Source organism: Acromyrmex echinatior, chromosome 1 (assembly GCF_024713525.1).
Source record: "Acromyrmex echinatior isolate Ae372 chromosome 1, ASM2471352v2, whole genome shotgun sequence".
Lineage (NCBI taxonomy): Eukaryota > Metazoa > Arthropoda > Insecta > Hymenoptera > Formicidae > Acromyrmex > Acromyrmex echinatior.
The window spans coordinates 8,109,267-8,125,355 of NC_141852.1; the positions used below are offsets into that span (position 1 = coordinate 8,109,267).

The following is a 16,089-nucleotide window of genomic DNA, read 5'->3' on the forward strand; positions in this document are numbered from 1 at the left end:
TTATTCCAAATTCTCGATGTTTCTTTACAGTATTTTAGAGCGAAATTACAGTACTTTATATATGTTTTTCGGAAGTGGGTATGGTAGCATAACATGAAAATAAGTGTCGATGTATATTGAAGTCTTTGTATATAGTGAATGAAATGATTTCTGCAGATGATACGGGTATATGTTGAGCTGTTTGGACTGTGTTAAAAGGTGTTGGGACATTTCGAGGTGTATTCAGATGTGGTGGAAGTGGAGAGGCAGGATAAGGAGTGAGAAAGGAGTGACAACATATGTGGGTAAGAATATGGTAAATCATAGTGGTTAGTTTTAGCGTGTATCGAAGACTTTGTAGTGTGTGGGAGTGGGTGGTGTAGGGATTTGGAGATGATAAGGATATGCTTTGAACTGTGTTGAAACATGGATCATATTAAGATTTTAAAAGTGGGAGTGGGGGTGGAGGTAATATGCTCGATCAATAAAAAAATTTGAAATTGAGCTTCAAATTGTATTTATTCAAAATTTTCACATAAAAAAAATGTAATCATATATTCATTCAAAATTTTGAATTTCCAAAAAATATTTATTTACAAAAAAACTATGAATATTTAACGAGTATTCATATTCATTCAAACAAAATATAAACTGAAAAAGAAAGCTCCAATAAGCAATCATTACTTCTTAACTGTAACCGGTACTTTGATGACTTTATTTATTTTTGTGATATGACTTTATTTTATTTATTTTTGTCATTGTAATATTCAGATTTTATAAAGGAAACTTCGAAATTTTGAAAAATATTTTAGAAAGATATACATTTTTTATTTAGAAATCTATTTATTTGATAGAGCACCATACATATTTCGATATAATTCCAGTTATATGACATAATAAGTAATATTATAAATATTTTATAGGATATCTTGGGCGCTCATTGGCCTGTGGACATTAAATTCCAAGATATATTATTTATTCTCAATAAAAATGTCTTTGTTTAATCTATAAGTTAAACAAGGACTCTTCGTATAAGTCGCGGATTAAGCGCATGATGTAATTGTAGCCATTGTTTTTATAGATTTCTGTTTTCTCTTGTAGGTTTGCAAGCTATGTGCAGATAATACAAAGTAAAAGTGAGTACAAAATGAAAGTATTCGTAATCATATTAAAAAAATATTCATTCAAATGGAATGAAAAAATATTTATTTGTTTCTCAACGAATAAAAAAGAAATGTATTCGAATGAATATTTTTATTTTTTATTCATTTATTCGAATCTTAGGTATTCATCGGATAGGTGGCGAGGGTGGGAGGAGTAAGGGAATGGGTGGATGAGTAAGGGCGTGGATGGGTAGGCCACATCGGTAAGTGTTGACATGTCGAGGTCTTCTTAATGGGAGAAGATGGAAAAGGTTCAAATAAGGGCTGTGTTAAAACGTTTCGAGATGTATTAAGGTGTTTGGGGTGAGAATGGAAGTTGGAGGATGGGAGTAGATGGTTGAAGTGATATATAGAGTGTAACGGTTCGTACGATTTTTTAGATACTTCCGATAGTTAAAAAAAAAGTTAAAAGGTGAATATTCATCTGTTTTATATACGAGGGCAAGTCAATAAGTTTTTAGAAAAACATAGTAAAACATATTTTTTTTGATTGATTTTTCATTTTTATTTTTTAACATAGTCTCCTTTCAGCTCGATACACTTAATCCAACGATTCTCCAACTTTTTCAAGCCGTCCGAATAATATAATTTGTCCCATCCTTCAAAATAAGTCTCTGTTTCGGCGATGAGCTGCTCTCTGGAGACGAATCTCTTTCCTCCGAACCATTTCTTCAGGTTTGGAAATAGCAAGTAATTGCAGGAGGCTAAATCTGGCGAATATGCTGGATGGGGAAGCAATTCGTAGCGGAATTCGTTGAATTTGACTATCGATGCCGGGCACGTGTGAACCCGTCGTGATGGAAGAGCACTTTCTTCTTCGCCAAATGAGGACGTTTTTTTCTTTAAAATGTTGTTGAAATGGTCCAATAAGATTGCATAGTAATCGCATGAATATTTTAAAGATCGTTTGCTTCGACGGAAGGTAATCGATATGAATTATATCGCGTGTATCCCAAAAAACTATAGCCATCATCTTTCTGGCCGACTTCATGGTCTTCGCCTTCTTCGGAGCTGGTTCACTCGGTGAAATCCATTATTTCGACTGTTCCTTCGTCTCGGGTGTGAAGTAATGGATCCATGTTTCGTCCACAGTAATGAATCGACGCAGAAATTCATCTGGATTACGTTGAAACATCTCCAAACATTGTTTTGAAATCGTCACACGGTCGCGCTTATGGTCCACAGTGAGCAAACGCGGCACACATCTTGCCGATAGCTTTTTCATACCCAATTGTTCGTGCAAAATTAAAATCACTGTGCCATGTGATATGCCTGTGGCTTCAACACACTCGCGCACTTTCACTCGTCAAACCAATATCGTGGACTTTATCGATGATTTCTGGCGTAGCAGCCTCAATTGGACGTCCCGAACAAGGTGCATCACATGAACGACCACGTTTAAATTCATTCACTCAATTGTATCACAGTCGCAAACGCTGGTGCAGATATGCTATGAACATTATCCAACTCGGCTTTGATTTCTTTCGGCGTTAAACCTTGCATATGTATTGGGTCATTTAAAAAGTCCGCGGTTTTTTGTCACTAGATGGTATTGATGGTCATATATCGGGCAACACTAATCCGATTGTGTCAAACGAACGCGCGTCTGAAAGATGACATTTTAGGTTACATTTTTTGTAAACAAAGTTTGGTGATTCATCAATCGTGTCAAAAGTTATATTGGTTTGAAAATGAGTGAAATTTCTGAAGAAATACGCTATGTGATGCTTTTTTACTACAAAAAAGACAAAAACGCAGCACAAACATGCAAACAAATTTGTGAAGTTTACGACGCGGATGCTGTAAGTGAACGCAGGACGCAGGAGTTGTTCGATTTCGTTCTGGAAATTTTGATATCAAAGATCGACCTCGCTCTGGTTGGCCAGTCACTGAAAAAGTCGATGAAATTTTGCAACTGGTCAAGCAAGACCGGCATGTGAGCTGTCAGGAAATAGCCAATGCACTAAGAATCAATCATATGACAGTTTGGAATCATTTGAAAAAGGCTGGCTACGCAAAGAAACTCGATGTTTGGGTGCCACATGAATTAACGCAAAGAAATTTGATTGATCGAATTTCCATCAGCGAAACACTACTAAAACGCAACGAAATCGACCCATTTCTGAAGCAAATCATCATAGGCGATGAAAAATGAATGAAATACAAGAATATTGTTCGTGAAAGATCATGGAATAAGCGCGGCGAACCACCACAAACGACTTCAAAGCCTGGATTGATGGCAAATAAGGTGATGCTGTGTGTGTGATGGGATTGGAAGGGAGTCGTCCATCATGAGGTGTTACCACATGGCCTAACGATTAATTCAGAGCTCTACTGTTCACAACTGGATAGATTACAGGAAGCGATTAAGGAAAAACGACCAGAATTGATTAACAGAAAAGGTATTGTCTTCCATCATGACAACGCCAGACCACACACATCTTTGATGACGCGCCAAAAATTGAGGGAGCTTGATTGGGAAGTTTTGATGCATCCACCGTATAGCCCGGACCTTGCACTGTCTGACTACCATTTGTTTCGATCTCTGCAGAATTCTCTTGATGGAAAAACATTGGTCGACAAAAGAGCTGCCGAAAATCACTTGAAAAAGTTTTTCGCCGATAAACCACAAAAGTTCTACACGGATGGAATTATGAAATTACCCGAAAAATGGCAAAAGGTTATAGATAATAATGGCCAATATATACTTGATTAAAATTGATTTTCAATAAAGAAAAATTTCATTCAAAAATTGAACAAAAAACCGCGGATACTTTTTAAATGACCCAATATATGTTTGATCACTGCACGAAATTCGTTTTTTTCCATTTTGCAAAAAATACTAAGGTTGTTCGCTTTAATCGTCTAAAGAAATGAAACCACGCGATGAATTCCGCTCAAAATTTGACAGTAATTAGCAGTAATTAGCTGAAAGATGCTACTTTACTCAAAAAGTAATGTGACATGACACTGCTCTGACAGATTTTCTAAGAACTTATTGACTTGCCCTTGTAGGCTACTTGATAAAATTAAAAAAAATTTTTTTTAATAAAAAATTCAGTCATCTCAAATTTTTTAAATAGCACTGTGGCGACTCGCTACCAGAGGTCCAACAGGACTCGCTCGGATTCGCGTGAGCACCGCAGCCACGCGAATTCTCTTTAAATAGAATATCAATCTAAAATTCATTCTAAGGCAGGGCCCACACTGCATCGCCTTATTGATGAGTCTAGTAGTGGGATCGGGACGAAACGCTGCGATCGACCAAAAGCTTCGAGTTCAGGCCTCCTTAGTGAACACAAATCATCATATTATTTCCGTACAGACATTCACAGTACTATACAATTTTTTTTCCATGATATTGTAGAGATCTTAAAGACGAATTCAAATCACTATTGAAATGTCATTTTTATTGATTTTGTTGATATTTAATATCAAATTTGCAGCATTATTTGTAATAGCAGTACTTACAACCTTTGTGTCTAGAAGACACAGAACATAAACACGTACATACATACATACATACATATATATATATATATATATATATATATATATATATATATATATATATACTTATTTAACTTTCGAGTTGGTATGTGGAGTGTCTAAGCACCAGATATAATTTTTCTTAAATATTTCATACTTTTAGATTGGCAACAGAGCTTATCGATTTAGTATCTTCCTATTATTAATTACTTGACAGTTTGAAATGATAATGGCTTATGGATATTGAACAGTAAATAGTAATAGAGCGTCAAACATAGTGGGAGTGCTGTAAATATTTCATCTACAAAAATCTATCTACATATCTACTCAACGGTTAATAAAATATACAATAAAATCAAAACATCAATAATACACTTGACATTTCGATAGTGATTTGAATTTGTTGTCATGTTGTAGCCTGTATAAACAGATGAATATTCACCTTTCAATTTTTTTTTAAACTGTTAGAAGAATCATGCGGACCGTTAAGCGAGGAGCACAGACTCTTACATAATGCACATGAGGCATAAGAAAATGAACCAATTAAAGTGCTTTATTTCTTTCCTTTCCGTGAAATAAAAGACTCTGATTGGTTGATTTTCTTATGCCTTATGTTTTATGTGTTATGTAAGAGTCTGTGCTCCTCGCTTTACGCTGAACATCCTGTGAGTGAATAAGGATGTAATATGCCATATCTGTAAATGTCAGCGTGCAATCTTTGTAAAATGTGGGAAAGGGAGGGATGAAAGGAGTTTATGTGAATTGGTTGGACGACGATGACAATGATGATATTCCTTAAAATGTTTGAAGTAAGGAATATGTATGACCTCAAGACAAATAGGAGTCCAAGAATAAAATAATGTTACAATAATAAAAATAGAAAAGTAGAAGTTAGAATATAATTAACTGTTCCCTAGTAAAAATTTGTCTCAGAATTTTTCATATAATTTTTTAGAATTTCTATATATAATTTTTCAGAATTTCTCTATAACTTTATAACTTTCTCACATTTTTTTATACGAATTGGAATATTTTTCAGAAAATCTTCATCTTTTCTCAGAATTTTTCATATATGTTAATTATGAAATATCGTAAGATTTTTAAGATTTTTTGTAAGTATAATTTCTGATGAAATGTTAAAAAATCTAAAAAATTTAAAAATATTTTTTAAAAATTATGGGATGAGAAATTTTAAAATATTTCAGAATTCACTTGTATGAGAAGTTCTGAGAGAAGATGTAAACTTTCCGAATATTTCTGAGTATTTCTGAAAAATGTTTCAATTCGTATAAAAATTATGAGAAAAATTTTCACCAGGAATTAATATACAAAATCTAATCGTAATCGCATTACATGTTTCGGCTGTAAGTTCGAGCCCTCCTTAGATGTACAGAATATTTTATGACTCATGGATATTCTTTGACTGTTACTGACGATATGGATATTTATCATCGACACTTGGATTGTGCACAATGAAAAAAGTTTTTCAATCGATCTTCCAACCAATTGACAAGCAATTTTTATTTCCTCTAATTCAAATATTTCACCCATCACGGATTTCATACTGATATGATATTATGTATGACTTTTTGCGGTTGCGCTTCGTCTTACACATTGTATATTTCTTATAGTGTATTTCTATTGTGTTCTATACATCTGAGGAGAGCTCGAACTTGCAGTCGAAACATGTAATGCGATTAAGATTAGATTTTGGTATATTAACAGTTAATTCTAACAGTTGCTTTTGTATTTTTATTGTTATAACACATTATTTTATTCTTGGATTCCTTTTATTCTTGAGGTCACATATTTACTATTTTAATATTAAAGGTCCTGTTTTCGCCTTATTTTTGAAATAAGGATTTGTGATAGACAATGAGAGAAGGGGAGGGGGAGGGAGGAAGGATGGAGGGTGAGGAGGCAGGGGGAGGGAGAGAAGGAGGAGGGGCGATGAGAGGAGGAAGAGAGGGAGGGGGATAGGAAGGGGGCATAGGTGAGTAAGAATCCCTGATAGCAAAATGTTAGCAATTTTGAGCTAAATTGGCAGCAAACTCAATCAGACTTTGACTACAAAACCATAGCTGTATCCGCATTTGGCTATGAATTTGACGACAAAGTCTGACAGGCTATGCCAGCAGATTGATGGTAGAAACCGAACAGAGTCTCGAATCAGATTGTGTTCCCAATCTGCTCTCAATCTGCCGTCAGATTATGCAGCTTTGTTCGGTTTCTGCTAGCATAGCATGTCTAATAGCAGGCTTTATTTTCAACCATATTTTTAACAACAATTTGCTGACTATATCAAATAGGACAATTTGTTGCCTTTCTGCAATTAAAAATTGGTAGCAGGCTCTGCTCAAAATCTGTTTCCGCAAAGCTTTGCTATCAAGATAATTGCGTTGGACTGAACCGTGTTGAAAAATGTCGGAATGTTTTGAGATGTATTACGATGTTTAAAGTGGGAGAATGAGATGGATATGGAGGTAGGAAAGTGTGTGGATGGATAAAAGTGATAGGCCATATCAATAAGTGTCAGCGTGTATCGAAATCTTTGTGGAAGGGGGAATAGATTCGGGTGAATAGCATGGGTGGAGGTGAATATATGAGTGTGGAGAATACTTGAAATGTGGGTATATTCGAATAATAATTGTCGATTTGACCGAATATCGGACACGACGACGATGACGTTTCTTAATAAAATTTTACATAAAAATTGATCTCTTAATATTTAGAAAAAAATAGACTTTAATTACATAATGGGACCCAAAGCTATTGATTGAGCCTATCAAAAATTTCGTTCACGTAGTCGTTTATTAAATATAATCCAGCAAACACATTAAATTATATGTAACGTATATGTAATTTCCCACTTAATAATATAACTGTAACATAACGTACGTCTTATATTACAGTTATGCTGTAGAGTGGGAAATTACAATTAATAGACTACGTTTACACGATTTGATTTATGCCGATAACAGTGATGTTAAGAAACTGATTAACCACAGTCATTCCATTCTTTAAAGAAATAGTTATGATTGGCCAGTTTCATAAAATTGATGTTATAACTTCGTAAATCGAGTCGTGTAAACGTAGTAATATATGTTATATGTAACTTGATGTTTGCTGGGAACAATGTTTTCGATCAACTTGACAGTTCGAGTAAAAATACATTATAGTGTCTTGTGCGCCCTGTACAAGCGCGTATACTTAGCGCGAGACACTACCGTCTTTCGTCTTAAGCAATAAATAAAGCGACCATAGAAGATAACATACTGTTTTACATTTTTTACTGTAATTGGCCGATTCGCTTACATCTTACTGCTTTATTTTTTTGTGTTTCTTAATTTATTATTTTTATTTTTTAAATAAAATTGTATAACATGTAAATTATCATGTAATCATCTAAATATGAGAAACTAATTACGATCAAAATTAAACTCTACATATATATGTAAATAAATTTGATCTCAGAAATATGATTGTGCGATTAATTACTTTCGGATTTTCAACACAATCAATCTCAAATAATCTCCCCAAATTTATTAATTAGATCGTTAATTTGATGCTATTAGCATTTTAAAAACTGTAAAGAACTATTGCGAAATTGCGAAAAATACTATCTCGGTCAGAATTTGAATCCGGAATTTCATATTTTATACGATTGTCTTTACCGATTGACTACCGAGATTTTAGCCATATTCTTCGCAATAATTGTAAATCAAATGTAATAATTGTAATAAATCTTTTTCTTTGTTTGTCCTAATAGTATCAAAATTACTTATGTTGTTCTGTAATGATAACAGAAAAGTAATTGAAAAATTACTTTTTGTGTAAGTATGACTAATTTGTTACTTTTTATAGCCAATAATTTGTAACGGTAACTAGTTATTCTTGAAATAAAAAACTGTAACTAGTTACTTTTGCAAAATAATTTTCTCAATTCTGATACATTCCTCTCCGCCTTCGCTTAAAGAAATTATTTCACTTAATTGTTAAACCCGAAATATCTGGTCGTATTATATATAACAGATACATTACAGATGAACGTATAATTGAATTGTTATAATTATTTAATAGTACTATACTTGTGACCATTACGTTGACTTGGAGAAACAGCTCTATTTTCTCCTTCTCTAGTCTTCAATATAAATGTTGGCCGTTCTACAATCTTAATCAGATTCTTGTTTTCTCCATCTTTAATCTCCGAATCCTTTGACATCGTTGGTAACATCTTTTTCACACTTGTAATAAATTGTCCCTGTAATAAAATAAAGTGTATACGTATACATATATACATACATATGCACGCACGCACGCACGCTTCACTTTTTTATTATAAAAAAGGAAAGAACGCAGAAAAAATTTATCGTGTTTATAGGAAGAATGCTCTAATTCATAGGTTCCCAACGTGGACGTTATCTCCCTCCGGTGGGCGCTGAGGAGATCTAAGATGGCATTGCTAGTTCTAAGAGCAGTAGAAGGGTATTGAGGACAAAAGAACACGCTAAAGAAATTTAATCTCCTAAATATTTTCTAAATAAATACTTAAACATTCACTTAAATATACAAATATTACAATTATACATTTTTATAAGAATCAAATATGTCAATCAATCCTCCATACATATTGATTTAAGTTGTATGACATATAAGGTTTGTTTTTTATGTTTCTGTGCAATTTTTTCGGCTAATGTTTTCTTGTACGGAATAATCGAAATAACTGCATCTGTGTATGTTTTGTCAAATTCACTAATAGAGTGCGGACATTCGTGCATGATTTCATGTTGCGCGCTGACTATCGCTGTGTGAGTAATATTTTTTATTTATTTTGTTTCTGTAATTTTCTTTTTGTTGCTTTATTTAGAGATAGTTTGCCGGTTACCTGATTTACCAGTTTATCCGCGAAAGGGTTAAACTGAATAAAAAAAAATTTAGAAAGGGGGCGATATAAGCCAGAAAGGGTTGGAAAACTATGCTCTAACTAGACAACAGTGAATTGGTTTCATTGATTTCAAGATAGAAATTTCAATGTCAAAAATGCATATCGTTCTGGTCGTTCTATTGTGGAAAATGTTGATGAAATCTTCCAAAAAACTGAAGAAAATCGTTATATGAACAACTATGACATAGCTAAGAAGTCAAACATTGATCATAAAATCGTTTTGGGATTTTACTTGCGTAATACTGGATACACAAAGAAACTCGATGTTTGGGTGCCACATGATTTGACGCTAAAAAAATTTAATAGATCGAATTTCCATAGATCGAATCGCTGCTGAAACAAAACGAAATTGTCTTTTCTGAAAAGATTGATAACGGATGATGAAAAGTGGACAACATATGATAATGATGTTCGAAAAGGATCGTGGTTGGAACGAGATGAGGCACTACAAACAATCGCAAAGCCCAGATTAAAGTGATGCTATATGTTTGGAGAGATTGGAAAGTAGTCGTCCATTATAAACTACTGCCGCCAGGCAAAACGATTGATTCTGATCTCTATTGTCATTCACTAATGTGAATGGAGCAATTCATTCAAGAAAAGCAGCCAGAATTGATCAATAGAAAAGGTGTTGTCTTCTATTATGACAATGCTAGGCCACATACGTCTTTGACGACAAAAATTGAGAGAGCTTGGCTGAGAAATTTTGATGCATCTACCGTATAATCCTGATCTTGCACCATCCGATTATCATTTGTTTCGGTCTTTGCAAAACTTCCTTAATAGAGTAAACTTGATTTCAAAAGAGGTATACGAAAATCATTTCGGTTTTTTACCGAGAAATCAGAAATTCTATATCGATAGAATAATGGTTCTACTCGAAAAATGGTAAAAAGTCATCGATCAAAACGACACGTATTTGATTTAATAAAAGGTTTGTAAGCAATTTAAAAAATATGTTTCAATTGTGTTCCAACTTGTAAAAAGACACTTTCCTTAATCCAATATATATTATACATATATAAATAATGTATAAATAAAAATAGATCATTCTTTTATACAGGGTGTTTGGAAAATAATCTTTCGTATAGGAGCAGAATGGATTGAGAAGAAAAGTCCTGTACCATTTTGCAATTTTTGCAATAATTAACAAAATATTAATTGCTAAAAATTGCTGAAAACTGATCTTCAATATAATTTTTTACTCAAATACTATCAATTTTACAGAAAAACTGTAAAAGACAAAAATTATTTATTTTCTTGTCATAAAACTCTACGAACTTTTTCAGAATTTTTTATCAACTATTTAGTACTGCATTTTTCCATTCTTACCAACATGAGAAAATACATATTAAAAAATTCTGAAAAAATTCTAAAAAAATTCTTAGAGTTCTATGAGAAGAAAATAAATAATTCTTTTCTTGCTGTTTTTGTAAAGTTAATAGTATTTGAGTAAAAAATTATCGAAGATCAATTTTCGACAATTTTTAGCAATTAATATCTTGTTAACTATTGCGAAAATTGGAAAATGATAAAAGACAGCTAGTTTTTGATGACACATACACACGCACACACACACACACACACACACACACACACACACACTGAGTATTTGGAAAATAATGATAAATCTTTCGCATAGGGACAGAATGGACTAAAATGAGAAAAAATGTCTTTTATCATTTTGCAATAGTTAACAAGATATTAATTGCTAAAAATTGCCGGAAATTGATCTTCGATAATTTTTTACTCAAATATAAATTTATCTAAAAAATGTTTCAGACAAAAGTAATAGAGTTTTAGAAAAGTTATCAGATGATGATATTAATTTGATCTTGGAATGACTTTGGAAAATGCTTTTAAAGTCAACACAAAAATCTTAAACAAAATCAGTGTTCTGGAAACGGCTCAACGTCAGTTATAAAGATATGCTAGAAAAAATAGGGAGTTTTGTTTAAGATTTTTGTGTTTAAAAGCACTTTCCAAAGTCATTCCAAGGTTAAATTAATATCATCATCTGATAATTTTTCTAAAATCCTTTTATTTTTGTCTCAAACTATTTTTAGATAAATTAATATTTTTGTAAATATTAGTCATTCTAGAACTTTTACCACTATAACACTAAATTTCTTGAAACTTACGACTGATAAACTTACGATCTTGCCTTTTTCTTTATCTTATAACTTATACTGTCAACTTTTACTGATATCAAAGATTTTCACAAACTTGTTACAATCCAAAATGGTCCCTTGTCAGTGTATGAAATTTCCGAGCATTTTTCTTTTAAAGAGAGTGTGATGAATTTTACAAAACTATAATACATATACGATACATTATTCAGATACATATGTTAATTATAATATCTAGAAAAATTTCATTAATTTTTATAGTGCCGTTTTAAAGATATATTGGCAGGGAAAGTGGAGGAATTATGCGGTTTGGTATTTTTTCAATAGATGAAGACATCACCGTGGTGGAATTTTTATACAGGAGGTCGTCCTCTTAAGATACAAAAGATACGACATAAATACATTGCTAGCCATGAAAATATAAAAAAGTGAAATCACATCTTTCTTATTATTTTAGCATTCAGAAAATAAGATAGGTATAAGTCTGTATTTTTAATTTGTTTGTTTAAAGTTGCATATAAAATACGTTATTATGTGCATCTTTTGAACTGTTATTTATTAAGTTTGGTTAGGAATTGTTGAAGTATTTTGTACCGAGTCAGGTCGCGGCGGGCAACTGCGCAAACGTTTTGCGCGCAATTACCCATCTTCCATATAATGTATAATTAACATTAATTTTTTCGTTTCTTCTTAGCATTATTATTTTATTTTGCCATTTTATTTTATCAAAGTCTATGTGTATTATTATATTCGTTTTATATTTTTTCTTAGTATATACAATATATGTTTAAAATATATTTAATATATATTTATATTACAATATAATGAATATGTTTTCTGATTTCTTTGTCAATATTCCACAATTCATTCATTTCTTACGACTTTTGTTTTGCGCACAATTATCCGAGAAATTTTTTCACTTTTTCCTTTTGGTTAAATACAATTTTATTGTAAGAAAATCTATTCGATATAAGGATACGTAATAGTAGAAAAATGTTTATAGTTTCTATTTCCATATTTATATCGCTTTAAACTTGGAAAACCATTCCAGGTTTCAATTCCAGGTATTCCAATAAATTTTCCTTAGATGCGCATAGTGTTCCTCCACTTTTCCCTAATTATTTAGAATATCCCATCTCATAAAATCTTAATCAAAATTATTCATTCAACGCATCTTCATTCAAAACCAAAGAATTTTGCAGAAAAACGCGGTGGTCAGCCTCATGAATCGAGTTACTAAGCGTTAAAATTGGAGACTTAAGATATCTCGACTCAATATAGCGCTATGTATACGTTCTGCATTAATTACACAAATTCACTGTTTTAAAAACAAATTCTCTACTTCATAAAACACAAATTCATTGCTATAAAAACACAAATTCTCTGCTTCACAAACAAATTTACTGCTAATGCAAAGAATTTATGTGTTTAAAGTAGTGAATTTTTGTTTTTAAAGCAATGAATTTGTTTTTTAAGGAGTAAATTTAAGTTTTTAAAACAGTGAATTTGTGTTTTTAAAACAGTAAATTTGTGTAATTAAAGCAGAATGTACACAGCGCAACATTGAGTCAGGATGACAAATACTTTAACCTCTAAAGTCTCCAATTTTAACGATTAATAACTCAATTCATGAAGCCGACCGCTGCGTTTTTTGCCAGATTCTTTTGTTTTGAGTGAAAACGCCTCAAATGAGTATATTTTTATTAAAATTTTAGGTGGAGTGAGATGTTTTAAATAATTACTGATATATTAAATTCTAAAATACATGTCTGGAATTTCTTATTACAAGGTAATTGTGTGTGTGTGTGTGTGTGTGTGTGTGTGTGTTTACTTTAGCCACTTCAAAAATCAATGACATTATACTCACTTAACGCGTTATCTCAAACGAACCGAAAAAAACGACACTCCGCCCCGCGATTACAAGGAGACCAATTCGGAGACGATTTACGTCATCGAGATTAATGCTATCAGTCGGTGCGACCAGTAGTCATACACTTAAGGTGCCTTTTCATGTCGATGCTCAATGTTTTCGGCATATATGTAATACTACTATATTGCTAATGGCAATTAAGAACTGCCGAAAACATCACGGTGCAGACGATCGCTTCTTACTTCCATAATTCGTGTACTTTCGCAATGCGCATGCGCGTGTTCCCAACCTATTTTATCATATTTTATTACGTTTATTGTGTCCGACGTGTTCAATAGTGAAGTTGAGTTTGTTATTTGGCCTATATAAAAGTACTATACAAAAAGTAAAGTACAATTATATATTTTAGACTTGGTATTTCTTTTAATTATACTTTATAATATCTAACCTCTACAATACGTGCATGAGTCCGCATGCATACATTCTCCGCATGCGCAAAGTACACGAATTGTGGAAGCGAGAAGTCGATTTTCTATCTCACTATCTTGGCACACCCCCCCTCCCTCACTCTCAAAAAGAGGCTGCAATATACAATAGTAGTATTACATATATGATTTTCAGCATCAAAATAAATCACGTGATAGAAATTGACGAATCTCAAGCGTAAAGCGGGGAGTACAGACTCTTGCATGACGCATAACACATAATGCACAAGAAAATGAAGTTAAAGTCCTTTATTTCCCGTCTTTCCATGAAATAAAGGACTCTGATTGGTTGATTTTCTTATGCCTCTTATTTTATGCATTATGCAAGAGTACATAAGCGAATCAATCAATCAAAATCTTTCTTTTCCTTCCATTTTACGGAAAAGGAGAATTTTTATTGGATGATTCTCTTATGTACTATGACTAATGCATAAGACATAAAACATAAGAAATTCAACCAATCAAAAGAACCAAAGTTCTTTATTTCATAGAAAGGAAGGAAACGAAGGACTTCGATTGATAAATTTTCTTATACATTACGTGTTATACGTTATGTAATGGGCCTTCTATCATAAACCATTAATCAGAAGTCAGAAGTTAAAAATTGACCAATCACAGTCATCAATTTTTAGCTTCTGACTTCTGATTTATGATTAATGATTTATTGTAGAGGCCCATAAAGCGGAGAGCACAGACTCTTGCATGATGCACACGTAATGTATTGGGTCATCTAAAAAGTATCCGCGGTTTTTTGTCACTAGATGTGTGTTGATGGTCATATATCTAGTGACAAAGTACCGCGAATACTTTTTAGATAACCCAATAATTGCTTACTATGCGACGCTCCTGGGACGTGCTACATATAGCACGATTATATGAACCAAATATCGAAATGCGATTATAAGTTTTGGACCGTCATGTCTTCTCTCAGGTTTCTCTCTGTTACATACATACATACGTGTAACCATGTGACAGTCATTACTTTTAACTTTTCCCGCAAGGTGTGATGACACTCACTGGAAAGCGTATCTGCCAGATTTTCCATCGGTTTTCCTACATCGTGTAGCTACTTTCAGATCTTGAGTTTGATTTTCTTTTTATTATTCCGTGATGGAAACTAATGACCATTTCCACCAATGTAGATTAACTTTAATCTCGGTTCAACTTAAATCGGAATCAGACTACGGAATTCAGACATTGGAGAATGAAAGATTGAAGATTGAAAGATTAAAGTTTGACCAATCAGAACAAAAGAAGCCAAACTTCCTTGTCCTTATTGATAAAATTTCAATTTTTAATCTTTAATCTCAATATTCAATGCATAATATGATTCCGGTCTTAGACTAATATTACATGCGTCCGTTTTTTGTCGTACGATCAATTTTTCAAGCGTATCAATTGGCTGTACGACAGAAAGGTCTCGGACCTCTTTGTCCTAAAGCCAATCGACAGACTTGAAAAAATTGTCATACGACAAAAAACGGACGCATATAATATTGGCCTTATTCTTCGTCTTTTTTTAAAACTAGAGTCTTTTTTTAAAACTAGAAAAAAACGAAGAGTAAGTTGAACCGAGATTAAAGTTCTTCTTCTATTCCTCTTATGTGAATCGACCCTGTCATAATATCATGCATTGACTTGATCTTGCGATCTTGTGATCTTAGAACCTCTTCGGGGATAGAGGTTCGGCTTATGCTTTAAAATAAAACTCAGATTACTTTAATTCTAATCCAGAGTCATCTAGTTAATTTCGTTCGAACGAATTGATCTGATGAATATAGAGACTCCAGCCAACCGTATTTATCCTTTTTAGAAACAAAAGATGGTAAGTATCCATTTATAGGCAAAAGATCGTATACATAACATTAATTTTACAAAAGGAATCATAGCTTAAGATTATTTTTATTAACAAAAATCACTAAAAAATTAATGGTTTTAATTATTAACCTGAGCAACTATATAAGCGATTGAAAAAGAAGGGAAAATTTCAATAGAAACAAGAGACTTTATCAATTCCAATTTGATTTTG

The 16,089-nt window shown here is 32.7% G+C and overlaps 1 protein-coding gene across 6 annotated transcripts in view; it reads right to left on the bottom strand.

The window, feature by feature from the left end:
* The window catches only part of LOC105155040 (nonsense-mediated mRNA decay factor SMG9), a 23,981-nt gene extending 9,915 nt beyond the window's left edge, over window positions 1-14,066 (bottom strand). Inside the window, exons 1-3 of one of the 6 annotated variants that reach the window (XM_087416807.1) lie at window positions 13,573-13,923; window positions 9,809-9,906; window positions 8,720-8,892 (exon numbers count right to left, since the gene is read on the bottom strand). In XM_087416807.1, the coding sequence (XP_087272933.1) occupies window positions 8,720-8,892; window positions 9,809-9,856 (221 nt within the window). In that variant the 5' untranslated portion in view covers window positions 9,857-9,906; window positions 13,573-13,923. Of the gene's footprint in view, window positions 1-8,719; window positions 8,893-9,808; window positions 9,907-11,717; window positions 11,889-13,572; window positions 13,924-14,023 lie in introns of those variants that run through there. The other 5 variants (XM_087416817.1, XM_087416813.1, XM_011070913.2 and 2 more) reach the window with 5 other exon arrangements.
* Between the last annotated feature and the right edge of the window lie 2,023 nt (window positions 14,067-16,089).